This window comes from Notolabrus celidotus, chromosome 18, assembly GCF_009762535.1.
Source record: "Notolabrus celidotus isolate fNotCel1 chromosome 18, fNotCel1.pri, whole genome shotgun sequence".
NCBI lineage: Eukaryota > Metazoa > Chordata > Actinopteri > Labriformes > Labridae > Notolabrus > Notolabrus celidotus.
The window spans coordinates 14,979,290-15,005,438 of NC_048289.1; the positions used below are offsets into that span (position 1 = coordinate 14,979,290).

Here is a 26,149-nt window from a genome sequence, read left to right on the forward strand (position 1 = left end):
TATCTTCAGCCCGTGTTAGAGGTTTTTGAAATGAAGAATGATACGTATCGTTTAAAATGTTCTCCCTGTTTCCCAATCTGCTCAAACATACAAAAATTCACTGTCCAACCTGAGAAAGTGTGTTGAGCTTCATAACATTTTTTTCATTCCAGATGAACATTTCAAACTAAGTTGTCTGTGCTTGGAGTAACTCAGTTTCTGTTTTTATTCCATGGTATAGTTTTTAGAGATTTCAAGTAATGGTTTCTAAATAAACATAATGTAACCAAATGTACTCCTATGTATTCTTGACTGTCATCATGCTTTGTGAAAATACAACATTTTGAGATATTTTTAAAAAGTACTTTGAGTACTACTTAAGTATTTTTAAAAGCAAGTACTTCAGTACTTTCACTCAAGTAATAATTTGACAGAGCAACTTTTACTTGTATTGGAGTAATATTTGACCAGGAGGATCTATACATTGACTAATGAAGCTGTGTACTTTGTCCACCACTGGTGTCAACATACAGTACATGTGATTGTACGGTGAACTACAGCGTTTGCAGGTTGCATGTGGTAGTCTTATGTTTTGAATAATTCTGTTTGCAGATCGGGATAACGTTACTACTTTTTCAAAATAGGATTTTCCGATCTTATTTCTAAGTCCACTTACCAGATTTTGAGGAGCTGTCAACCACTTTCATTACATTTCTCAACTCAGATTTTATGGCGCGACATTTTCTTTAAAGATTAAAAACAGGTACACGACTATACTGAGGAATACTATGACTTTGATTAAAAGGTCAGGGGAAAAGCAAGGTCGACCATGAAAGAATTTAAAAGTTACTAAGTTTCTGTTGTTACAAAATTGTAGTTACTGAGGTCAAGAATAAACGTTCACTGAATTCTTCATATTATTTCTTGTATAATCTTTGAGATTGAATATTCATGATTAGAGAATTGCGTTACAGAAAAAAAAAGCATCCAGATAACTCATCTCAGGCTGTAGCTATTTTTGCTTTAGTGCAAAATAAAATTATAACCCATGTGAAATAAACAGACACCATTTTTACCCAGAAACTAAATAGACACACACATGAATTTAGGGTTAATTATTGTAACCATAACAATAAGGTGGATCTCTCTTTATTTTGACCATCACTTCAATCATAATTGTTCTTTTTATCACAGGCAATAGTTATAATAGTGCACTTTTTATATTTAAATCATGATACAGACATTTCTTTTTTAAACACCTTATTCTACTGACCCTTATGAATGGAGAATAGTTTACAATCTTAGCCAGAGTTGGGTCAATGAAAGTGATGTGGTGATGAGAAAGATGAGAAGTGACAGTGATGGTGAGCAATCATAAAGTGTGTACGGATGGTGAGGCAAACAACTTTGTACAGTTTCTCTCGTGATGATGGGCCACACGACAGGTGAAGAGGCAGACAGACAGGTCAAAGGGACAAGGCATTTAAAGCAAGAGATGGAGCGAAATTAGCAAGCATTCAGTGTGTTGTGAGAGAAATCACGTGCCTGTTAGGGTTTGAATATGTTAATTTAAGTAGATATTTCCTGGGTCAGCTGAAATCTCCCTATGTAGTCAGCTCAAATGCAGGTGCTGCAAAGTTTTCTGCTCAGTCACACTCGACTGTCATCACACACGCACTCCAGTTATCAGAGATAAACATCACAAAAAGATGTGAGATAAACAAAGAGCACTGGAGCAACTAGTCAGAACTGCTATCAAAGTTTAGTATGGAAAAAAAAGTGTTAACTAACGGTGCTAATGAGAAATTAAATCTAACTTTTTTTTTTTAAATTAGCTCTGGATATATATTTTTGGCATAAAATATAATTCATAAAAATGTACATAACAAAATAAAGTGACCAAAAAAATACATAAATAAATCCATTTACAAATAAAGTAAATAAATAACATAAACTGTCAATAAATAAACAAATATAAATACATAAATTAAATAAATAGATGGATAGATTTATGGACAAATAAATAGAAAAGGTATAAATGAACAGAACAGTAGCATAAATCTCACTTAACACATTCTGCACTTTTGTTGCATATTGTGCTGTATGGAAGACTGGTGATGAACATTGACTAGTATGACAGAGTGCTGGAGTATTACAACATGACCGTCCCAAGCTGCTACGTCCGCTTGCAGAATGGTGCGACTCTCTGTGGTGAGCGAGGGTGCAGCGATGGACTACTTGGCTCGTTTGGGAACACTGACGTGAGGAGCACAGGGCAGGGGGGGGGTAAGGAGACTCTTTTGCTTGCTTCCCATTTATGAAGTCCTGTTTAACAAGGAATTGACATCGCACACCGGTATAGATGAAGTCCAGCGTTGTGAGTAGTCCATAGATGAACTTCCTTTTCTTTTTTTTGTTCCGAGTCAGTTTGTGAATACTATGGCATTAGGAGACAAGAGATAGGTGGCTTCTATTTGATCACTCTTCTCATTCAATCAGGGCACAAACAGCTGTGATGAGGTTCATGGAACTATTCATAGTGTTTTTTTTTTCATATAGTAATGTTCATATTTCTGTTCAAACCAAAAATACTTTTCTTCAGAGCAACAGAGGTCCAATGCAAAAATCATATGTGCATGGTTCCATATCGTCTCTGATTGAAAAGAAAATACAAAAAGAATCAAAACTAGAGCGATCGGTCAGCTTCCCCCTCCTCCTCAACACTGGCAGAGTGTTTTCAGTCTGTCTTCACTGCTATCTCTGTGCTACTGACACCCTCCAAAGAAACATGTAAACACAAACAAAAATGAAATAAAAAAATATTTTTTTCACATTCACTTACTTAGCTTACTTTGTTGGTTTTCTTTACCTCAGGAGAAGACACTGCCGGAGTTCCAGGACGCAGTTTCCCCTCCCTCTTGTTCTGCTCCTCCCTAACAAGGGAGCTAACTCTTATGGTGCATCTATATTTCTCTCAGTATGGACTCGTATTTGCATGTTGCTTGATAATGATATGAGCGCACTGGTTAATTTTAAGAGACTCTTTTTGGTGTTGGATACTGTATTATGATGATATGGTAGACTAGCCTATCTGATCATGTCAGCATCCTGTAGCAGGCTGATTTGCTAACTGGCATGCACATTAGCACTTCAAAATTCCTAGTTTGTTTTATCTTTGAAGCTGTATCTATGACGGATACCAAACTGCTCATTCACATATTATTGTTTTCATTAAAGGGTGATTCCCTAACACTTCCTTCTCATTCAAGGGTAGGAATCCTGGTGATCCGAAAGATCAAAAGTATGTGGAGTTGGGGGGAAAAAAAGCATGAGAGGGGGAAAAGGCTCAACCCTTGCTGTGGTCAAGCACCTTCACAACTTAGCCAAGGAAGAAAAGGAGTAGCTCATGGCTTGCAGGGATACTTGGAGATGGAGTTACACTGTCGTCTGTCTGGTGTAGTTCAGGCATCCTACTGCGTAGTCTCACTCTCTATCCTAAGGTTGGGACTGGGTTCCGTTTGAAGACAGCAGTCGGGTTCTCTCTTTCGCTGAGCCTCTGCGTTGCAGAACTCCCCCGCTGCCTCCGATTCCTCCGCCATCTGCGCGGTCTCCCCACTCACACCTGTCGCCCCCACCCTCGGAACGCCTCGAGTTTTGGCGGGTAGGGGTCCCATGGGGCCGGCCGTTCTTCTCATCTGGAAAGGGATCTGGAGACGGGACAGGAAAGTCACTTTTAACGTAAACATGCAGCAATTTTTAAGGCACTCTTCTTTTTTTGTCCACAAGTGAGGTGTTTAATTTACAAGACATTGTTCTCCTTAAGCTCGAGCAGCTATCAGTATTCTGATCCTTTTATCTTTAAGGGGCATTCTTAGAAAAGAAAAATAAGCTTTATACAGAAAACAACCGCAACAAACCAGATGTTAGTTATGTACAGCTGAAATATGCAACATATACAAATAGTAGAAGTTTCCAGCACTAGGAAAGGAGTAGGAGTCACAAGGTTTAGAAGATATGATAAATCAAAGACATTGGTAGAAAAATAAAAACATGATGAACACCAAGGAACACTCTAAAGAAAAAGGAAGTACATACCTAAAGGACGAGTCAAAGTGAGAGAAAAAACATTTTTCTGTCTGTTGTGTGTACAAGTATGAGGAAGCAATCTCACCAGACAGGGCTTGCACCATGGGTTGATCATGAGAGCTGAGAAGCTGAGCTTGAATCGTTTCCACCACTCGTCTGAACCTGCGACTTGGACCTGGAGACATGTCATTTGATAAGTATTGTCCCACTAAAATGATGCCCATGCCAAATGTTACTTGTGTTTAATGCTACATTGTTCATTAAGTGAGGCGACACATTTGGAGCTCCCCCTACTGACTGGCTGCAGTGGTTGCCATACAGCCCTTCTTCTCCATGTTAACAGATGAAAAAACAAAACAACTTCAAAATCAAAATACATGACAATCATTTTTGTTTGATTTATTCCATGCTACAAAAAGGAGTTTAACATCATGGCTGACAACTCTGTTGACAGATGAGGCTTCTATAGTGCTCCTTGCACCAAATCAGCGAAGCAGAGAAAGCACTTCAAGAGAAAACGTAGCGAACAACAAACAAAAGTCAATGAACTTTGCATAACTGTGAGTGTCTACTTTAAATCTATACAAGAAGCTGTGCTTCTGTGGAATGTACCAACATGAGGGATCTTCCCTGTTTTATCAGTATGCTAAATGTGAGTTTGATTAGAAGGGGCAAGTCAGTCTTGACATAAAACAGGGTTCCCACTCTTTTCCAGAGATCATTTTCCAGGGCATTTTCAGTGAAGTTTTGAACTCTCTCAGCGATTTCATAAAGTTTAAACTGTCTTCCTGCGTGGCGATGTCTATTGTGATCAGAGATGTCTACAGCGTGCAGTTTCTGTGCAGCTGTGTTGCTCTTTTTTTTACGTTTGTATTCACTATCATAAGTTTGCACTCCTACTAGCTATTCAGACTATTTTTTGTCCTATTTTTCTGTGTTTTGATTAAGCACTCTCTCTTTTCATTACATATGCTGAACCTCTCATATGTATCAATGTTCTGCATCTAAACAGAATACGCTTTTAAATGACAGACTTGTGTTTCAATCAAGAAAGGTTTGATAAACAAACAAACAAACAAACAAACAAACAAGTAAACAGATCGACTCTCTTATTGGTCAATGAAGTAGAAGACTATAGCTTACCTCAGTTTTAAGATTGAAAGCATGGTGAAATGGCTACCCTAGCTCTGTCCAATGGTCTGTGCTTTGGGAAAGTTCCTATCCCCTAGTATTTGACTTTCATTTAGGTAAACTTGTATCTATGTTTAAATTCATGAAGCTTCATTCCAGTCCCAGTTGCAGGGGTTGAATGTGGTCTTCACTTGCCTGATATGAGAGTGAACGTCACGCTGTAGATCCCTGTCTCCCTCCTGCCCTCCCTCTCGCTCCTCTCCCTGTCCCGCTCCCTCTCGCCTTCGGAAAAAGCAATGTCCACCTGGAACTTGACGGGCTTCTGGAAGACGGAGGGACCGCCTGAGGACTTGTACTCTGCTCGAAAGCTGGTCTGGGAGAGGACGCTGTGACTGAGCGACGGGATCTGCGTGGTAGGGAGAAAGAGAAGAAGCAGAGAGACCGACAGACTTACGAGGCGGGAGAGGTTCAGGGGCAAACGTGAGTATAGGGAGACAAAGGGTGAGGGTGAGGAGAAGAGAGAAAGAGTGAGCCATTGGTGAAAGCAAAAGTGATCCATCACTCGTGCCACAAGTGAGCAAGATTTGAAACGAAGAAAAAACAGAAATAATGAGAGTAATGAAGTGCGTAAAGTATGAAAGTGTGTGACAGTATTACAGCGTTTTCAGAGAGAGCCATGCTTTTCACAAACAAGGTTTGACAGAGAGAGACGTGAAGGACAGATCGCATCAGATACTCACAGACAGGAAGGCGTGGACTATGTCAGCTTTGACAGAACTCAGAGGTTTGTCTCTGATCACCACAAAGATCTGCTCCTCTTTCTCCAAGCCGATGAAGTTCCCAAACCACGACTTCTTAGCCAGCCTATTAGCCCGACATAAAACATCACACAGAATCAACAGAGAGCTTCCCCGTTGTGAAAACAAGTGACGCCAAAAAAAAACTGGTCTCAAGGACTTACTCAGGGCTGGACTCTGGTGTTAGACTGGACATGTCTTCTGAAGTAGGAACTGAAAAAGATAAGTCACTCTTAACAAAAATTAAGATTGTGAAAAGTTTATTCAAAGGCTAGGGGGAAAGTCTGGTCATCAAATTCACATGGCAGAAAATTCTCTCCAATGTCACACTAAGGCTGGAAGCTTAAATGTCACACTGTCAAACATCTGACAGAACGTGAACATTTTCCTGCTTTTCATTTGATCAAAGCTAGCATTTGGAAAGGTGTTAAACCACATTTCAAGGGTTAAACATGTTTGATAAACAATTTACTCTTAGATACAGCTAACGTTAGCATTTCACAAATGCCTAGCTAACCATTTAATGTACCAGACTTTCGTTATGAATTGTGTTTTCAGTTGCTAATCAATCACAAAATGATGAAATGACAACAAATTATGTTATAATGGTAAACTTATAATGCAGCATTGTATTATTATTAGTAAGGCTGTCAACGGTAATGCGTCAATTGCAATGCAATTAAGGTTCATCATTAACTCATTTAAAAAAATGTCCTGCTATTTTGTCCCTTTCAGCCACCGTAGTTAATCTGCTGCAGTGTCTTCCTGCTTCTGCTTGCTGCCACGATGGAAAACGATGACTCCACTTCACTTTTGAATCAGCACATTTCACTTAAAGTCTCAGACGGCTCAGTTAACAAGTCAAAAGTAGTATGCAGCTTGTTCTTTCTGGATTAAAATATCAATGAAGTGCTTTGTGTTTGAGCTACCACCTACAAGCTCGGCATAAATGTATGGTTAATCAGACTGCTGTCAGCAAGCAACATCGTCACAATCTCTACAGACCTGTGGATGAAACCAAATCTAAAAAGATCACCACAGTGCTTGCTAAATGAGTGGCAGCTGACAACAGGCCCATCAACACTGTGGGAGACTCACGTCCATTGGGCCTCCTCAGGTTGGCAGGTATTGCTTTACTTCTTATATGGACGTGAAAGCTCTTTTGAAATGCAAAATACTGGTATTTTAAGTGTGATCCAAAAAGCAGTTAATAACAATCAACTATTGAAATTCAGTGATTCATCAAAGTTTTAAAAAGGATTAGTCGGACAGCCCTAATTGTCATCATTATTATTTCAACAGCATTCAATCAAACAACTCACACTTGACGTGTTTATTGGAGCAGATGCAGGTGGATGCTGAGGAGATGGTTGAACTGAGTACTGAGCGTTGTACTGGTGCAGTGCAGCGATGGCAAAATTGGGAGGACATGTTTGTGTAGGGATTGAGGGGACTGACGCATATTAAGTGAGTTAATAATGCAGCTCAATTTGCCTCCCTGAACTAACTTGCTTCCTTAGACCGGACAAATCTTCATTAACTAAGGCAGAACCTTTGGCCAATTAACTTGAAGCACTTTGTTGCACTGTCGAACTAAGTTGTTCCATACCTGTGCAGAGTCTGGTGCATCTAAGGCTCCTACATTTGAGTCAAATCTCACCTTGCAGTTTGCGGCGATGGAAACGCGGCGATCCCAGCAGGTTGTTTTTGAAAGAATTGAGCCGAGTCCTCCAGTGGGCGGAGCTGCTGGCTGCCATGCCGCTTCCCCCTCCTGGGCTTGAAGGCGGGGTCAGCGACAGCGAGCCCACCCCTCCCCCTCCCTCCGCCCGCGAAGAGGATGAGGACGAGGAAGAGGAGGGCGGGGTGGAGGAAGGGTGGTGAGGGTGGTGAACAGGGGTGCCCAAGGGCGTGGGCAATGGAGAGCCCTGGGGGGTGACCTGTGGCACAGAGTGGGCAGAGTTTGGGTAGAAGCTCTTAGTCACTGACTTTAGGACAGAGGACGAGGGGAAGAAAAAACGGGGGATGGGTGACAGGAGCGGAGAAGGGGAGGGTGAGCGGGAGGATGGGTTGTGCAGAGGCAGGGATTTGATGGGCTGCAGGTGGGGTCGCTCGGTGGGTCCCTTGGTGGGCAGGGTCTGGGTCTTTGGGTTGGGAGGAGCTTTGGGCTTGTCGTGAGCCCGTGCAGAGCGAGGAGTGGTGGTGCTTCCCTGTTTGGGCTCCTTTGTGAGGGGGGTAGCGGTGGCAGAGGTGACGTCTGATTGGCTGAAAGTGAAGACTGGGCTCTGATAGGACTGTGGGGGGGGGGGGGGGGGGGGAGTGGGTTTGTGGGGTGGGAGAGATGGATAACAAGAAAGAGAGGGGATGGAACATGGAGAAAGGATGGAAATGAATATCATGCTTCATGACAAGAAAGAGTGCATCCTGTGAGAAGTGAAAGTGTCAAATGCAAACATATATAGAAGCTTCATTCAGGCCTTTGAGTCTTTTAATTCCGCTCATATGTGAGTGAGGGTTTAGTGACAGTGTGGCAGTGAGAGGGTTAAAAATGCAGTAACAAACAACAGTGGAAGTGACAGAGTTACTGTGCAAAACTAATAACAGAGAAGGTGAATTAATTTCTTCTTTTACAGTATTAGAAGAGTTTTAATTTAAATGTCCTAGGTCTAGTAATGTTTGTGCACACAACTAGCTCATGCAAGGTGAGGAGGAGACAGGGCATGAAGACAGAAGAAGAATCCTGGCTTGTTGGGAGATTTAATCTGAGGTGCAGCGATGATGTGTAAAAATGACTGAGGACTTGATAAATGGAGTATTCAGGGGTTTGTGAGGTGTGGCAGAGAATCTCTTACAGCAGTTTGACGCAGGAGTGGGCAAAAAAATTGTAGCAACAACCAGAACCATGTACCACATTATGTTGATATGAAAATACTGTCATTAAAAAGAGATTATAAACAACAGACTTCTTGTAGAGAATTATTTAAAATCAAACATGTCTCAAATATGAGCTGCTGTCACAAAGCCTTCAGAAGATACATGGCTTCAATACACACACACAATCTACATTCTGTATCACCAGGGTCTTAAGAGTGCCATGGTTCGTAATTTTTCAAGTCTTTTTTTTGGTGAAAGAACTTGCATAAAAGATAAACATGCACCATTCATGCACAGAGGGATTTGTGCCTGGTGCTCTTTCAACTTAAGGAAGGTGGCTACAAAAAGTTATCGTAAGACAACAAGAGGCTTTCCAATTGGTGTTTAACAAATTAAGAAGATCTTCCAAAGTTAAAGACACTTTCAGAGGACAGTGCGTCGTGCTGAGCTGCATTAGACAGATTGTTAAACACAGAGAAAATGAAAGACTGACATCTACTTTAGTTTCAGCGATGCATTAGAAGGAGGTTAAAATAAACTAAAGGGGTGATTATAGTCAATCAAAGCGTGCCTAGAGGGTTCATATGACCAACTACCTACCGTTAGCGAACCTATCCTTCTACAGTGGCACTCCTGGTTTACAAGGGAGTTCAACAATACAATACATTGTTTTAAAAAATGTATTTAAAAATGCAGGCTTTCATAATGTTCAAAGGTAGTAAAGAATCTATAGCAGCAACACCTAATGCCTGTACGATTGGTTTAAGACTGGCCAACAGGCCCTTACCCTAGGACTGCTGAGAGGACTGGAGGAGAGACCAGTTGATGCTCCACTGACAGAGCGAGACCTTAGGGAAAAAGAGGCATATAAAGTGAGTGAATGTAGTACTGGTGGACTCTGTATAACAAATAACAGCACGTATTAAATACAGTACCTCTGGCTGTGTGCAGCTGTGTCCAGGGCCCTGCGAGGCGGGGTAGGAGACCCCTGTTCAGTAACACTCAGCACCTCAAGACTTTTCCTCTCGGGGCGACAGCGGCCGTGACGTGTCAGCATTGGAGAGTCGACTCGCTTTCGAGGAGGGTCTGCTGAAGGGCAAATTGGAACAGTTAAAACAACAAGCAATTTTATCCTTTTCATAGAAAAACATCATAATATTTACTTTTTTTTTCATTTTTTAAATTTATATTCTGCTATTGTTATTATTATTACTATTATAACATACATATACATGTTTGTTTGTTCTTTGTTTTTCTTGTTTTTTACCTTTATTTGTCTTTTTCCTGTCTGTTTTATAACCTTTCGGGTGTCGGGTGGTTTGGGGGATGTTGGGGATGTACATATTTGTGTTTGTACGTGTACATATCTGTTCAAAACTAAGAAAAAACTATAAATAAATGTATTAAAAAAAGAAAAAAAAGAAAAACATAATTTGTGCAACTGCCACACGGATGTCAGACTGCTATGAACCAGATGGTTGTTTTAGTTAACATGTTCACTATCACCAGCCCACTCTCTGATCTCACTCTGTCAATGTGCATTCAGTTTCTCTTCTGCTGTTCTGAAAAGTACGATGATGTTGAAAAGGCTTTTTCCACAGGCTCTACACTCTCTGCACCATCTGTGATTGTGGTAAGTGTGTCTTCATAAGCACAGGCAGAATCAATGCCCCTCAACGTTTTATCCCAGGGACAATTCTTGTAACAATGTTTGTGTTTAACATCTTAGAAGACATAAAATATGTCTTCCATACTGAATCATCTTTTGCTACTGATTGTGGCGATCACAGCAGCTGCTTTTTAAGCTATGGGCTATCAGTGGGAGATAATTTGAAAACCTGGAGAACATTCAAAACGTCACATCAAATGATCCTGCATTCATCAGCAAAGGGAACGAGTACCTGTCTGTTTGGCACCAGGCTCACAGACCATTTTACAACTGCCTCTTGGGTACTGAGTAAAGCAGCTCCCTCCCCTGTGTGGGTCCCTCCTGCCCCCTAATGACTGACCTACGTCATTGCGCGGAGGCAAGTCCTCATCCTCATAGCTTGGGTATCGCTCTTTTCTGTCCAGCAGAAGGTAGTAGATCATCTTCTCCTGGTTTTCTCTGAAACAAACAAGAAAGAAAGAGACTCTTGAAAAGAATGAAATTTAACAGTCCCACCCGAAAAAACACAAAACCGGCTAAACCAGCACTAACATAGATTCAAAGCACAAAAAAGTCTTTAATGTGAACTCCAAAAGCTTGTTTTTTTTTTTACTTTTCAGCAGACAAAAAGTGCCTAACTCCTCCATCTCTTTGATATTTTTGTGGTAAGATAATTTTCTTGTGGGAAGATAAAAGCCCATCATCATAGGCATTTTCCTTTGGAAGATGTAGTCCCAGAATTTTTGACAGCTTCAGTCTATCTACTATCTTGGGTGGTTTAACCCTGGAGATGCAGGTTTTACATGTGGGGTTCAGTTTCTTGTATTTGTCCAGTGCACTGTACCATAGTTCTGTCGGGTAGAAGTGTGTATAATGCATATTGCTGCACTGCCTTACAGTATGTTGCACAACTGTTTCCATTTTCCAAGTCAATCAGCATGCAGTCAGGCACAGAGAAACATCATTATGTTTAGGGTTAGGAAAAAAAAAACATCAACCTACTCTTCACATTGCAGATCACGTGTGAGCTTGCCGCGGTCTCGGAAACATCCCAGGGAGTGCATGCTGTCCAACACATCTGGGTCCAGCTCAGTCAGGGACGAGATTCGCCTCACACACACTCGCCTGGGAGGAGGCTGCTCAGGACACGGCTCATTACGGCCACCCCTGGGAGACATACACACACACACACACACACACACACACACACACACACACACACACAAAACACACAGGTATAATAACACAAAATGAAACATGTAATACTTATGATCAAATATGAAGCAATAACATTGTGAATGAGTTTTTAATCCAGTAGTCATGTTTGTAAGAATGGATGTATACTCACTGATACCAGGCATGTTTCTGGATGGCCTCCAGCTGTAAGGAAGGGACAGGGCAGATGGGGCCATTAGTTTCTACAGTCTGTTAACAGCCAGATGGCCACAGAGCTACACTGTGCAAACACCACATACTTCTTTACATACACAAGACACCTCACCGCTTCTCATTAATGTATATTAGAATTATAATCTGAAGCTGTGTATGTTTTTGGTTTGGAGGAAATCACAGAAAATGTTGCTGAACCACTCAGAGGAAAAAAAACCTAGAACCAGATTTTAAGGAAGAAACACTTGACACCTGGCAAACACGCCTTCTGATTGTTCTTAGAACAAAAAACTAACATCCTCCAGCATGATGTCACCTCAAGACCAACAATGGATGACTCAAAGTATCATCAAAACTCTATATTTTTTCAACCACTATCCATTTTCAGAACATAATCCAGTTCAAGAAGAAGTATAAAGCAATTATTTTCATGAGGTACAAGGAGGAAGACAAGTGTTCATAATCACGAGGGGTTTCATTTTAATTGTCGGTGTCAATATGAAGATTTGACTTGTTGGAGTGCACTAGTATAATGCCAGATAATAGTGAATGAAGGGGTAGGATTAGATAAGCTTTAACTTCTTCCTACTCTTTTTCGCACATGTAAAGTAAAATGTTTCAGTGCTTGCTAATATTGATTTTGTTTCATTTGTATAACTATTTCTTTTTTTTCTTGTATGTTTGTATAACTATTTCTTCTTTTCTACTGGTATGCTTTTTTTTTCTATTTTACTTTTACATGTTCGAAATAAATAAATCAAATCAAATCAAATCAAATCAAATCAAACACTATCAAAGACACACATTTTAATTAATTATTTAAAATAGCATATTTGATACATAATTGTAAAAAAAAATATCTAAAAATAAAAGTTACATTTCTATTGACACCATGTAAATGTTTTTCTCCGATGTCACATGACCCCTGAGGTGATTGTGATCGGTTAACAAAAAGCATCAGCTGCAGCAGGTTGAATCACAGCAGCACATGAGACACAGCAAAATGTGCATACAGGTAGGCTCATTTTCTGCAGACCAGCTCAGGCTCTGAGCCAGTAGGAAACTCACGGATGCACACAGACTCACCTGTGCATCTGATTCTTAACTAGCCCCATCACTGCTACTGTCTTTACATGGAGATTACTTGTATAGATAATAATAAAATCATATCACGGTTGTTTCCCTGCTGGGTTCTTTTGTGTTTGTTTGTTTATGTGTGCTCTAATGTCCAATTTGGTTTGGTCTATTAGTGTGTGCACACATCATTTAACCACCTTTGGGAGTGGTGGGGGTCGCAAGTCTCTGACTTAGTTATTTTTTGGAGTCCCAGGCTTAAAAGTTTGGGAAACCCTGTTTTATGGTTGGACAAGCTACTACTGTTCAGTGGCAAGGAAGAACCATTATCACGTAAAATAACATGACAATACAATAATAACGGTTTGGAGGTAGTGGAGAGTTTAATGTCAAATGTCAAAGCTTAATAAATGTTATCAACCAGAGTTTTTTAGTGACACGTTTTGAAGCTGTTTGTTTTTATATTTGAAGTTTTGATAATAAGAATACATAAAAGCTCAAAATAAACAATTAAACAATTCAAATTAAATTTGGATATCATTCACATTCTTCAGCAAGCAATGCATGTCAGGAGAAGAGACCACTAACTTCTGTGTGTTTTAAGGTTAGGATTTCTTAAGTGAACTGAGCAAGAAGCCACATTATTGACAGAAGTTACACTACATTTATGGAGTTCTTTACGCAGCTGTTTAGAAACAGATTCATGTTGTTTTGTATCGCAGTGGTACTAAGTTGTAGTTGTTTTTGACTAACAATCAAGAATAGCAATAGGTATTGTGAAAAACTTTCCAAATGTGAGTCTGTATGACATGACGTGACACGATACAACACCACGACATGCTACAACATGACAATACACCTCCTTCTCCCCTGAGGGGAATTTGTCTTGGGCTGTACGCATTTAACAAACAATAATCCACATGAACATCTAAAGGAAAATAAGGTGAGCTGATCCTGATTTGGTATGGATTTTAGGACGGCTGCCAACATAAGGAGCCATTTAAACCCCCCTGTGTATGAGCCAAGAGTAAGCACAGTCTCGTACCGAGAGCCTTTTTTCAGGGTCAACTTCAATCATGCCCTTGAGCAGGGACTGGCAGTCCGGGGGTATGAAGTGTGGCATGTGGAATACACCGCTTTTCACCTTCTCCAGGAGCTGGCGCAAGTTATCATGGTCAAAAGGTAGGGCCCCCTGTAGGTAAAAGAGAGAGACATGGGAGAAAGTGGGAAAAGGAAAACAGATGATATCAAATAAACTTGTCACATAGGGAGAGGAGCGAGTAAGAAGTGGAGAAGACTTTCGGAGGAGAGGTGAAACGTCTTCCAGATATTCCACAGAGTCCAGTTGCCTTTTCTGGTCAAGCTTCAAATAACAATGACCTGGATGACTGAGAACCTTCACAGACAAACTGTAGAGGACTTACCACAAGTAAAGCAAAAAGGATGACCCCACAGCTCCACACATCTGCTCTCCGCCCATCATATTTCTCCCCCTGCACAAAAATCACAATCAGTTAACCCAGCATCTCATTGAATTTTTCTCGATGACTATAAACTTTCTCTCAGGAGACTGTAATGAATTACAAAGCATTGAAACCATCTTTTTAGTAGTATAGCTGGATCATCTTCTTTCTGTATGCAGTGAAGAATCACTCTTTCAAAATATCAACCTTGTCAAAGACAATCCAAATGACAGGCTTCATATTTCATTAGACTTTTTTACGACGTTGTAACAATTAGCTTGTAGGTTTATAACTATGTATTAGCCACTCAATGAATAATTGATTAAAATCATTTGTTCATTTATTTTATAGGTACTGTGCACAAGCAGAAGACTCACCCGTATGACTTCAGGGCAAGCGTAATGTGGTGATCTAAAAAGAGAGCGACATTAATTTTCTTAAAAATCCAGAAAAATAAGCAGTAATATTTGTTACTTTTCATATATACACATATATGAATGCTGATGTGGTGAGTTAGGTTTTCTTTGCATCTCCTGTAATATGTTCAGTAATGTGCATTAACTTACATTGCAAGTCTCTGAAATAAAAAATATGAGCCATTTTTATGTTTTCATAATTCATGAAAGCTGATACTCACCCACAGCTGGTCTCTAACAGACTGTCTCCCACCTGTAGGGAGGCCATGCCAAAGTCAGCAATACGGATGTTGTTTTTTTCATCCAGGAGCAAGTTCTCTGGCTTCAGGTCTCTGTGACTGAGCAAAAAAACAACAAATACAATTACTCTTTTGCTAGTAAAGCAGCTTAACTGTGTCTGCAAGTGTATAAAAGAGGCTCTGATATTGGTTCGTGCATCAGAATTATACACTGACAAAAGCAACAGGAACGTCTGCCTCAGATTGGGATTGATGCTTTATTGTTCAAAGGAAAAGGCAGTGAATTAATAATGGAGCCAAAGTCCTACAGAGAGCTCAAGTTAGCAGATAAACCCAAAACTTTGACCTATACCTGACCCACATTCAAATTTAAAACTGCTGCTCTCTGCAAAATACCAACCAGATGGAATGACTGTGGCAGAAATCCAAAGCAGAGATGATCTGCCTGAAGAACTTTCTGGCCTCTTTCGGGGTCAACCGGCCTTTCTTTACCAGGTAGTCAAACAACTCTCCTCCTGACACATGCTCCAACACCAGGTACCTGTCCGCAAAAGGGGACAACAGTGTGATTTTAAAACCAGAGAGCTTGTGGAGAGAAATACAAAAAACAATAAATCTCACCCCAGAAACACTCAAACTGTTAGAAATAATCAATGTATGATGTAGGTTTCAATGTATCATTTTTATGTACTCTCTTCCTGTCTGTCAACTCCCACAGCTGCTTTATAACAGCCTGAAAGCATTTTGGGGAGTATTCTTTCCTCAAGGTAGATCAAAAACTTTTCAGAATAATTGCAGTAGATGAAAGTAAAGTAAGAATTAAGAGTGATGAGAGTAGTTTAATATAGTTCACAGAGTAGTATTTATACCCATCCCACTCCAGAGTTGAGTACAAAAGGCATGCAGCCTTCACTGGGAACATTTCTGAGGCTCTTTTGATTGCAGAAGGAACTTACAGATATTTGTTATTCTCGTAAACATCATGCAGCTTCAACACATGCGGATGCTCGATCAGTTTGAGAATAGCAATCTCCCTCTCAACCTAGTTAGAAAAAAACAGGAAGAAAGGAAAAGAGACAGAAAGAGATGAAGATACTACAGCAAAGCACAAAAGCCAATGCCTAATGCACGTGTTACATATAGACAATATGGAGCAGTTTTAAGATAGCAGAAGACACCTTGCTATTGACAAAATTAGCATCAGTATAGTCATTATTTGCAACAATTCACAGTGTCACACTGATACTGTACCTTCATCAGGACTGACTCAGACAGCTTCTCTCTGTTGACTATTTTAATCGCTACCTTCTGACCCGTAATGCAGTGGACCCCGAGCTTGACCAGTCCTGCAAGGCATAGTTCATCAGATAGACATTAGACATAAAAAAAGGCATCAACAGAAAAAAACTTAGGGGAACATTGAAAGCGAAAAAAACATTTTAGACTCAAAAACAGTTCAAAATACTCACCCGTCTGACCCTTCCCCAGTGTTTTCTCCAGTCGGTAGGGCCCAACATACTGAGCTGACTGACTTAGAGACAGTTCCTTACTCATACTGCTCTTACTGGAGGCTAAGACACTACAACTACTACTACTGCACTGTTTATTGCAATAACTGTAATATTCTACAGCTTATACAGAAGTTACGGAGGCATACAGGACGGTGATGAACACAGACGAGGAGATATTTTTAATTTCTTTCAGTGATGACACTGCTACTCTGGAGAGATGTCAAACTGGTGTGGGTACAAAACATCTGGATGATAAATGGACATTTTTCATCTACACATGGCTAAATATTTTGTTCTAAAGCACATTAAACATGTTTATACTTAACAAAACAGCTTGCTAGTGGGAGATTAAAGCAGAAACACAGATATGACAGTAATTTAATAGGCTGTTTTAAGCGTTAAATACTGACAACTACCATTTAGATATAAACATGGCAAGGTGGTCAACCCTTACTTTTGTACATGAGCTTATTTGCTTAACTTGCACGACGTTAACTGTATATGACGGTTATTATGAGAATTATCGCATACTAACGTTGACGTTGTGAATATTCGCCTTTAAAAACGAGTTTATTCACGAAATATATGTCATTGCCGGTTGAGTATAGCTACAAAAACGTTGTATACGTCAAGTGGGCGTTAGGAATGAAAATAAAATCAATGTATTTCTCTCTGTCAGGCCTGTTTTACAGGTGCAACAACATGCTATTGTAGCCTCGCCGCCGCTCTCCCACACAGCAGCGAGGCTAGCTGTAGCTTCAACGCCTGGACCAACGGCCGCGCTCGCGCCGCCTGTCAAAAGAACCGACACCTCCTGAAGTTTCCGGACATCACCAAACGGTAAGATTTATTATCACACTGCCGCCGCATTCTCACAATATCTCCTTGCAAAACAACCATCCTTTGGTGTAGCGTAGTCCTCCCCCTCCCTGCCTCTCCCCGTCGCTCCCTCTCTACATCCCTGCTGCTGCAAGTAGCGGATCACAGCATCTTCTCCTCTCTCCTTTGGCGTGTCCTCCTCCCTCACTCAGGTAAAAAAAACACACACACACAGAAGCCCGCAGATTAACCCGCACTATTATCGACTGCCTTATTCCCCTCCTCAATTCTGATTATAGTTCACGCAGGGTTAAGGCCCCCTGTATTATACTCCCTTCGGTTTTTCTTGCCGTAAATCGATATTTTCTCTCTCCTCTTCCTTCCTTCGTCTCACTCGCATCAGCATCCGGGTCCCACTCTCTCCCTATCCTCTCCCCTTTCCTCCTCCCCCTCCCTCCCTCCCTCCTCTGCCTCCTCCTCCCCCCGAGCATCTTCTTCAAAATAAGCTTATCTCTGCATTCACCTCAGTTCCGGACACAGTGCTGGTCCCTCCGTGATCTGCTGCGGACACACCTCCATCACTGTTGACCTTACTGTGGCAGCAGACCAGGGGCGATTCTAGGATCAGATGTTAAGGGGTGCTAAGCCGGGCAAGATAAATTTCACTGTTTTGGACATTTTAATGCAATTTCATTCCCACATTTGTGAAAGAAAAGTACAACACTTTTTGGGGAAAGTCTGTGACTAAACCATCAAATCTGATAAAGATGATTTAAATGCTGAGCCACAGCAAAAGAGAAATGGATTGGAATCATAAAAGATATATATGGTAACCCTAATTTCTGGGGAAAGCCAACTCATTTTGATACAGAAGCTCCTCAATATATACATAAACAGTATGTATGTTTCTGGAGTAAACCAGCCCCCCTATAGTGAGTACCAAAAATACCAAAAATTGATATTTGAGTAAATTTTTGGACTTTCATTTGAAATTCAATGCACAACATGTAAAACACATGAACATAAATTGACTTTTTCGATGTTTTTCTCTGCTTTTTCCCTACTTGTCTGTATTATATTATTTGCTGCTGTATTTTTGTTGTTAAAATATTAAGTTTCAACCAAGTTCTGTATGGTTTTGAAACTTTTCTAGCTTGTTAAAAGGGACATACAGTAAAAAATAATGTATATATATATATCTTGAATTTTAGAGGTGCTGGGATTCAATTTAGGGGTGCTTCATCACCCCAAAAAATGGTCTAGAAACGCCTCGGCAGCAGACATTGGTAAACATGGCTGGGGGCAGCGACATTCCTGTGATGGAATGTTAAGGTGCTTGGTCTCCCATCAGACCCTTAGATAAACACTATTGGTGGTGCCATACAGGTGGTGTTTTTTATTTGATATGATATGCGATATTTAACTTGAAGTGCCTTGTAGTTGTACCTGGTGGGACAAAGCCTTCTCAGTAGCCACCCCCACCCTCTGGAACTCACTCCCCTCCCATATCCAAAACTGCTCTGACCCTCCAACATTCCAATCTCTTTTAAAAACTCACCTTTTTAAGTTAGCTTTTAATTTGTGATTGTACTGTTGTTTTGTTTGATCTGTGTTATTTGTTTTTTTTGCTTGTATAGATTTTAACAATTGTACAGTGTCTTTTAGTTTTTGAAAAGCGCTATGTAAATAAAATGTATTATTATTATTATTATTATTATTATTATTAAAAGTTGTATTAAACTAATTAATGTGCAGGTAGCCAGTGGTGGACAGTAACAGAGTACATTTACTTGAGTACTGTACTTAAGTTAAGTACAGTTTTTCAGTATCTGTACTTTACTTGAGTATTATTTTTGGGGGGAACTTATTACTTTTATTCCACTACATTTGAAAGACAAATATTATACTTTTTACTCCACTACATTTCTATCAGTGCTCTAGTTACTCACTACTTTTGCTTTGAAGTCAGCTCATGAATTTCCTTCTCTTTTCTGAAATCTGTACAGTAAAATGTGTTTGTGTAGTTCTGTTTGTCTCAGTGGTGTAGCCGTACCTGTATATACGGAGAGAAGTCAGACGAAATTTCATTGTACTTGTACAACAACAATAAAGCTGATTCTGATTCTGATTCTGATATCTGAGCAAACACAGAGCAAATTTCACTCAGATCAGGCAGTTCATTTAGAGGTGGTAATGATGGCTGAAATTCTCCATCTGAGCACCCATGGCCATATCTTCAGCCCGTGTTAGAGGTTTTTGAAATGAAGAATGATACGTAATGTTTGAAATGTTCTCCCTGTTTCCCACTCTGCCCAAACATACAAACATTCACTGTCCAACCTGAGAAAGCGTGTTGAGCTATACGTAACATTTGTTTCATTCCAGATGAACATTTCAAACTAAGTTGTCTGTGCTTGGAGTAACTTAGTTTCTGTTTTTATTCCATGGTATAGTTTTTAGAAATGTCAAGTAATGTTTTCTAAATAAACATAATGTAACAGAATGTACTCCTATGTATTCTTGACTGCACTTGTGTATTTTGAAAATACGTTTTGACATATTTTAAAAAGAACTTTGAATACTTAGGTCTTTTTAAAAGCAAGTACTCCAGTACTTTAACTCAAGTAATAATCTGACAGAGCAACTTTCAATTGTATTGGAGTAACATTTGACATGATGTATCTATACTTTGACTTAAGTAATGAAGCTGTGTACTTTGTCCACCGCTGCAGGTAGCACATCGTTTCCTCAATGAGAAAAAAACTCCTCACCTGTGTTAAAAAGTGTGCCTATTTCTTCAAAAATTCACTTGTGTACAAATTTTAAAAACTCAAACTTAACTTTACTAACTAAAAATATTCATCATTCTACTATTATTTTACACAGAAAACCTGTATCTATGGTATAAAATAAGCCTTGAACCTGATGTCCCAAATTCTAAAACTATATGCCTGGTCATGGACGGGATTTCTGTAAAAATCAACTACTTGACAGTGAGTGCAACAGATTCCAGTTTTCTATGCATTAAACATGCAATGTGTTGTATTTATTTGAACTACGTAGAAAACCCTTTCTAACTGTCAAAAATACATTTAATTATTCACTTTTTATAACTTCTTTCAATTTATCATTTTATATTTATTTTAATATTCTATTGTTTTATTGATTTTTAACTATTTCATTTTTATTATCTTATTACAAATTTTTCTTGCACTTATAGTGCTTATATTTATCTTAGACTTTTATCTTTACCTTTTTTATGATTAAGTCATGATTTATCTTTTATTTACTTATTTCTTAACTATTTCTGTGTTGTTAATTTATACATTTTATTGCAATTGGTGTGCATTCGTCTATACTTAGTCTTAACTTCTATATCCATTTCTGCTGTTATGTTTAGTCATGATATATATATATATATTTTTTGTTTGTTTGTTTTTCTCTTCAATCGCTGTAAAGTGCTTTGAATTTGCATTTGATTTGTATACAACACCACCAGTATTTGTATAAATGACAGTTTGAAGGAGCCTCGCTATTTTTTAGGTGCTTAGAATTCTATCTTTGGACGTAAATTTTCTTTTGGAGTCCTTGAAGATTTATAAGTTGCTTCTGCCTTGCAGTTGGGTAACTTATTTAAGTCCTAATTTTAAATACAGGCATAAAACATCTAGATTATACTTTAATGTTAGTCGGTATAATAGATATTGTTAGTGGAGAGAGATAGAGTAGATACATGCTATTTGTTTGTGTACTTGTGTGCACTTATACTTCATGCCACCCCTGCATAAGACAGTGCCCTAGCTCGGCCACCCCAGTCAAAATAGTCAAGACACACCCCTGAGAACAAGATGCATTCACAGACTTAATACATGCAACATGTTATGTATTGACATACAAAAATGTATAGATATTGGAGAGAAAAAAAAAGAACAAGGGACAAATTAAATTTGGTGTCTATTGTATAATTCAAAGGAGCTCTACTGTGGTTATAGCTGGAACAGGAAAAGACACCTTAATCCATTAACATCATACTATATAAGGTTTGTGCTTTAATAAGTACTTCTTTAATGTATTATGTATACTTTTTCATTATTACTCTAATATTCTTTAATAGTGGAGTATAAAACAGATTGTGTTGTGCCCATGCATATTAAGAAACTTACTTCTTAGCTATACTTCACTGAATGCTGCAATAGCTGATATTAAACAGCTTCTTCATTAAAGTAAAATCACTTCTTCTGAATGTTTGTAAGGTAGTTTAACTGAAGTACTCTTACAGAAACTCACAGATGTAATTAATTAATTAATTAACAATTGATGGCTTGATTCTAATTGGCTCCTTCCATTCCAAGGTTCTGATATCACGTAAACTGGCTGTCATATTTTCTTGATTCACAGTGATGCTCACTGACTGCGTCAGTACTGAAATCCTTCTTATGTATTGTATTGCATTACAACTTTATGTTTTTTTGTGGTCTACAAAAGTCTTATAAGACACAATGTCCCAAGAGGTGACAAGTCACAGCCTTCTTTTATTTTGTTATTAATTAGAAAATCATGAGAAGGGGGGTAAAGCACATAATTCCTCAACCGCCGTAGAGATAAAGACACTTGCGCTAAAAATATATTTTTTGATGGGCACACCTCTTGAGTGACCCATCACACCTCCTTATCTGGAGAGAGAACTGAAAAGAAAAGTGTTGGCTGCTGATTTACATGAATCATGCAGAGATGATAATTTTATTTTTAAAGTAGGACATTTGAATGTATCATCTGTAAAGTGCCTTAAAAAATCTCTAAAATCTCAATTTGAAATGTTGTGTGTGGGTGGATAATTCCCCAAAGCCCATCTTCATCTGCGCCTAGCTGGCTGATTTGCACGCAGCCAGAAGGATTTGTCTCCAAACACAGAGCAGAAATAGAACGGGAGTACTCATCCCACTGTTTTCTGGTTCAATCTGATGGGGCAGACGTGGTCTTTTTGAGACATAAGAAAGTAGCCATTAATCAGAATGATACAACCTGCAGCAGAAAATCGATACAGCCTATCTTCCTTGATGAAAGACATCTCACAGTTTAAAATATTTAAACAGACACACTAAAAGACTTGTGTTTTTTTTGTTTCCCTACACACAGCATTTGAAACAAAGAAATTAAGAAACAAATGAGTCACTCAGGGGGAAGAAAAGTGGGACAAAACTTCTCAGACTAGAGCTTTGAGGTTTTAAGGAAACAACTATGTTTTCTTGTTATTATAAGCATGCAAAGGTTCTGTACACCAAATATTTTCTGCCACAATTAGAACTAACTTTAGTCATATTCCTGTCTCTGCAGAGCCCCCTGGACTACCTTCTCAGCTCATAACGCCAGGATGCAATCAGGAGGTTAATCTGAACAGGTGCTTTATTCACTCCAGTTCCTGCGTCCACACTCAGACTTCAGAAAGTGAAAGTGACATTAGACTGCTGTGTGCAGGAACTAATGTGCGGATTAAGCAAAGATTAACAAGCTCTTCTTAAATCCATTAAGAGTAACTTTTCCTCGTTGAAGCGTACGCTAGGCCAGATGACACGTCCATGTAATTACATAAGATCACAAACAAACGATCCTGATACTGTAACAAACATACAAAGCTGTTTATCATGTGTGGTTACTGTCTTCTGTTTATTTTGTGATGTTTTTTGTAAATACAACTTTTTACAGTCTAAAAAGTGAATAAAGAAGTTACACATTCAGACAGTATCAGAAGCTTGGTGTCATCAACCCTCTTCAGTCTTTCACATGGTTCAATCTGAAGCAATAAAGGAGGGAGGGAATGCTGAGAAATTGGAGGACTTTGATAGAGTAGGCTGAAATAAAATAAACAAAAAAAGAAAGAAAAAGTTAGAAAAATGTACAGGAAAAAATCAAACAGAGAAAATGTGATCTGATTCAGATATATGAAGTAAAACAAAACCCAATTAAGGCATCAGAGGACTATTAAGCAAACGAAAGATCATTTTAACAGAATTATTTAAGATAACAGATAGAATATAACATACAAAACGTATATAACTTTAGTTTTTTTTTACTTTATAACTTAAAAATCTCTATTTAATTTGTTACTTTGTATTTCAGGCACTGTGTGAATAATACTGCCTCAAATATTTTTTAGATCAAATATTTTCTGCTTGCAATGTTGATATTTTTTCATAAACCAGTAAAGAATGTGCAAAAAAGAAATATCTCATGAAAGAGAGATAAAAAAAAATTCTGTGTGTGACTACAGGGCTTGTATTATATGATGTTGGATTCTGAAAACAGTAAAAAAAATGTATTATAATCTTTGCGGACTTACATTTTACTTGGATGTGTTTTCTTGTGTATTATGACCCCTCTGACAGAGTTTTTACACAGGCCTGGAAGGCATCTATCAGATCTCTGCAGCCCTCCTCTCCTTTTTCTCTGACACTTAAACACAGAAACCAGATGTTAAAAAAAGAAACACGTTCTTGTAGTTATAGCTAGTTTATGCATACAACAGGGTTTCAAATAAACATTTCAAAATGTAATCTAAATATAGCAAACTGTAAATAGATGAACACATTGGACTTTGTATCACCTGAAAGGCAGGACAGACAAAGTATCTCTACACTCAGTCTGCGTTTGCATCAAAGGGATTATAACAGTGTCTCCTTGTAATAATGTGTTTGGTTTCATCTCAAAGCCTTGCAGCTGCTTCTATCTCCATTTGGTGAAGAAGAGTGTGTAATCTGCACAGCGGGTCCACTCACACTAATCACAGCTGCACGTGGACACACACACCAAATGTCTGAACGTAACATGAAGCAGGAAAATGCTGCCCCTCTCTCACTGCAATAGGTCATACATGTGGATGCCTATTTTAAACCTCAGGTCTATTTGTGCTCCTCAAAACATAAGAAGCCCAATGTAAATGTCACACCACTGTGAACAAGTTTTCTGACTCAATGATTGTCCCACAGGCGCTTCAAAGTTAATATGCATGCAGAGGACTTAATATTGGATAGATAATGTAAAGTGAATTACTGAAGCTATCTCCAGGGTTACACAATGGGACTTTTTACAGGCAGTTAGACTCACCAGAGCCTTGTCACTGCCTAGAGAACCTATCATGTTACATGTAAATCTTTTAAGTATGTGTTATTGTACTAATCAGCATTGTATTACATTCCATCAGGACTCACCACTTGTCGACGTCCTCCTTGATGACCTGGCACGGTGCTGGCACAGCTTCATTAGAGTCTGGCATTTTGACAGAGCAGAGCTGAGTTTGTGGAGAGGAGCTGCTGCACTGGCTTAAGTCAAGTACAGTTACAGATTAGTTACAGAGATGGAGGGACAGACAGTAAAGGAGGGAAGGAGAGAAGGTGGGGAGGCATGACGCTGGCTGAGTGTCATGAGCTGGAAGGTAAAATGTATGTAGATTAATAAGGAAGAGTTTGTTTGAAATTCATACTTTGTGAGTTTTGTGTTTCAATCCTTCCCGTACTTGAACCTTTCATATCTGTTGTTCTTACTCATTAATTAAAAACCACCCTTATTGGGTATTCTTAGATTCTTTCACTCCTTTCCTTTGTTTTACAGACTTTTCAATGAATATGCAGTTAGCTGACCTTTTGAGTCACACACTCTGCATTACAAAGGCCTCATAATACATCTAAATGGTCACTACAGGGGAGAGCATTTTCCTGAGAGGAGACTATGGAGCCTGACTTTGTTTTTCACTGCTGGATTAAAAGGTTGAGCTGAGAGATGAAGCATTTGTTGTACCCTAAAACATTTGTGTTTGCATTTTGTGCAAGTAATACTTACTGATACTAATACCGAAAATGAATAAAGCCCAGAAACACAGAATGAATGACTCTGAACTCTACAGAAACACATATTTGTTGTATAGTGTCTAAACATGAACTCAGCCTGTAAAAATGGTTTAGAAAATATTTTTCTTCACCTAAGTTTACACCAATGACAGACTACAGTTATAATTAATACAAAGTAGTGCATGCTTAAGGAAATGGAATTGATAGAAAGCTTAAATATAAAGTGTTGTGTTCACTTGAGGCTTAAATAATGCTAATTTAAAGAAAGTCATGAGAGCAAATCAGACATATAATGTTTGTTCTGATTTTGCCCTAAATTCTGTGAAAATTGCAGAAAAAAACATTAGTAAATGTTTTAAACTATATTACTATACTTTTCATTCACTCTAATCCCATCTAATGACAATTTCCTAGTTTTGCAACCTGATTAATATTTAAAGAACAATTATTTTTCAAAACTTTTAATTAAGGCAGCAATTAAATGATTTATTGCATTTTTAAACAATTAGGTTATTTTAAGTGAACTTAAGAGTTGGATAGTACGGAAGCCCTAAAAGGACATGATTAAATACATTTTATTTTTTCGAGATCACAACTTATTTTTCTCATTATCTCAAGATTACAAACTTTGTTTTCTCTAGATAACGAGAAGAATAAGATGAGCAAACAGAAAATAAAATGTATTTAATCATGTTATTTTAGGGCATCCGTAGTAAACATAAAAGGAGCACATTTATACATATGGTAACCAAGTGACATCCGGAAGTAGGAAAGGCCTGTTACCAGTTTCCTTTAATTTTTTTACAAACATTGTTTGGAAAATTTTGCCCCAGTAAAGAATTAAAAGACATTTTGTTATTAATGATAGAGACTTAATGTCCTTAC

The 26,149-nt window shown here is 38.7% G+C and overlaps 1 protein-coding gene and 2 long non-coding RNA genes across 8 annotated transcripts; 1 reads left to right on the plus strand and 2 right to left on the minus strand.

The window, feature by feature from the left end:
* Positions 1–1,083: 1,083 nt before the first annotated feature.
* Positions 1,084–17,863, minus strand: si:ch211-255p10.4 (serine/threonine-protein kinase BRSK2). Of its 4 annotated transcripts, none has more exons than XM_034708352.1 (19): positions 16,563–17,863; positions 16,345–16,439; positions 16,050–16,135; positions 15,494–15,634; positions 15,076–15,192; positions 14,816–14,849; positions 14,400–14,468; positions 14,021–14,167; positions 11,861–11,892; positions 11,515–11,679; positions 10,874–10,971; positions 9,800–9,953; positions 9,652–9,712; positions 7,654–7,930; positions 6,158–6,206; positions 5,937–6,060; positions 5,392–5,602; positions 4,151–4,240; positions 1,084–3,686 (listed from the first exon to the last, which is right to left on the minus strand). In XM_034708352.1, the coding sequence occupies exons 1-19, from the start codon at positions 16,645–16,647 to the stop codon at positions 3,475–3,477; spliced, it is 2,247 nt and encodes a 748-aa protein (XP_034564243.1). In that variant the 5' UTR covers positions 16,648–17,863; the 3' UTR covers positions 1,084–3,474. The 4 variants fall into 4 exon arrangements, with proteins under 4 accessions (XP_034564243.1, XP_034564241.1, XP_034564244.1 ...); XM_034708350.1 differs by having other exon boundaries at positions 7,654–8,284; positions 16,563–17,841; XM_034708353.1 differs by having other exon boundaries at positions 9,800–9,950; positions 16,563–17,827.
* Positions 17,169–25,355, plus strand: LOC117830297. 3 transcript variants are annotated; one of them, XR_004634760.1, is made up of 4 exons: positions 17,169–17,444; positions 22,758–22,821; positions 24,622–24,859; positions 25,029–25,355. It is a non-coding gene; the product is annotated as an uncharacterized LOC117830297 (long non-coding RNA). The 3 variants fall into 3 exon arrangements; XR_004634758.1 differs by having other exon boundaries at positions 17,172–17,444; positions 24,622–24,852; positions 25,029–25,352; XR_004634759.1 differs by lacking the exon at positions 25,029–25,355 and having other exon boundaries at positions 17,176–17,444; positions 24,622–24,997.
* LOC117830298 lies at positions 23,074–25,437 on the minus strand. Its single transcript, XR_004634761.1, has 3 exons — positions 24,629–25,437; positions 23,761–23,873; positions 23,074–23,272 (listed from the first exon to the last, which is right to left on the minus strand). It is a non-coding gene; the product is annotated as an uncharacterized LOC117830298 (long non-coding RNA).
* Between the last annotated feature and the right edge of the window lie 712 nt (positions 25,438–26,149).

What these genes read in the sequence shown, in the direction of transcription:
- si:ch211-255p10.4 (XM_034708350.1), bottom strand. Translation starts at nt 16,647, where the DNA reads ATGAGTAAGGAACTGTCTCTAAGTCAGTCAGCTCAGTATGTTGGGCCC. An exon ending in GCCTCCGCGCAATGACGTAG is followed by an intron (nt 9,954 to 10,873) that starts GTCAGTCATTAG and finishes TTTGCCCTTCAG; the next exon opens with CAGACCCTCCTCGAAAGCGA. An exon ending in CCATCGCCGCAAACTGCAAG is followed by an intron (nt 6,207 to 7,653) that starts GTGAGATTTGAC and finishes TATCTTTTTCAG; the next exon opens with TTCCTACTTCAGAAGACATG.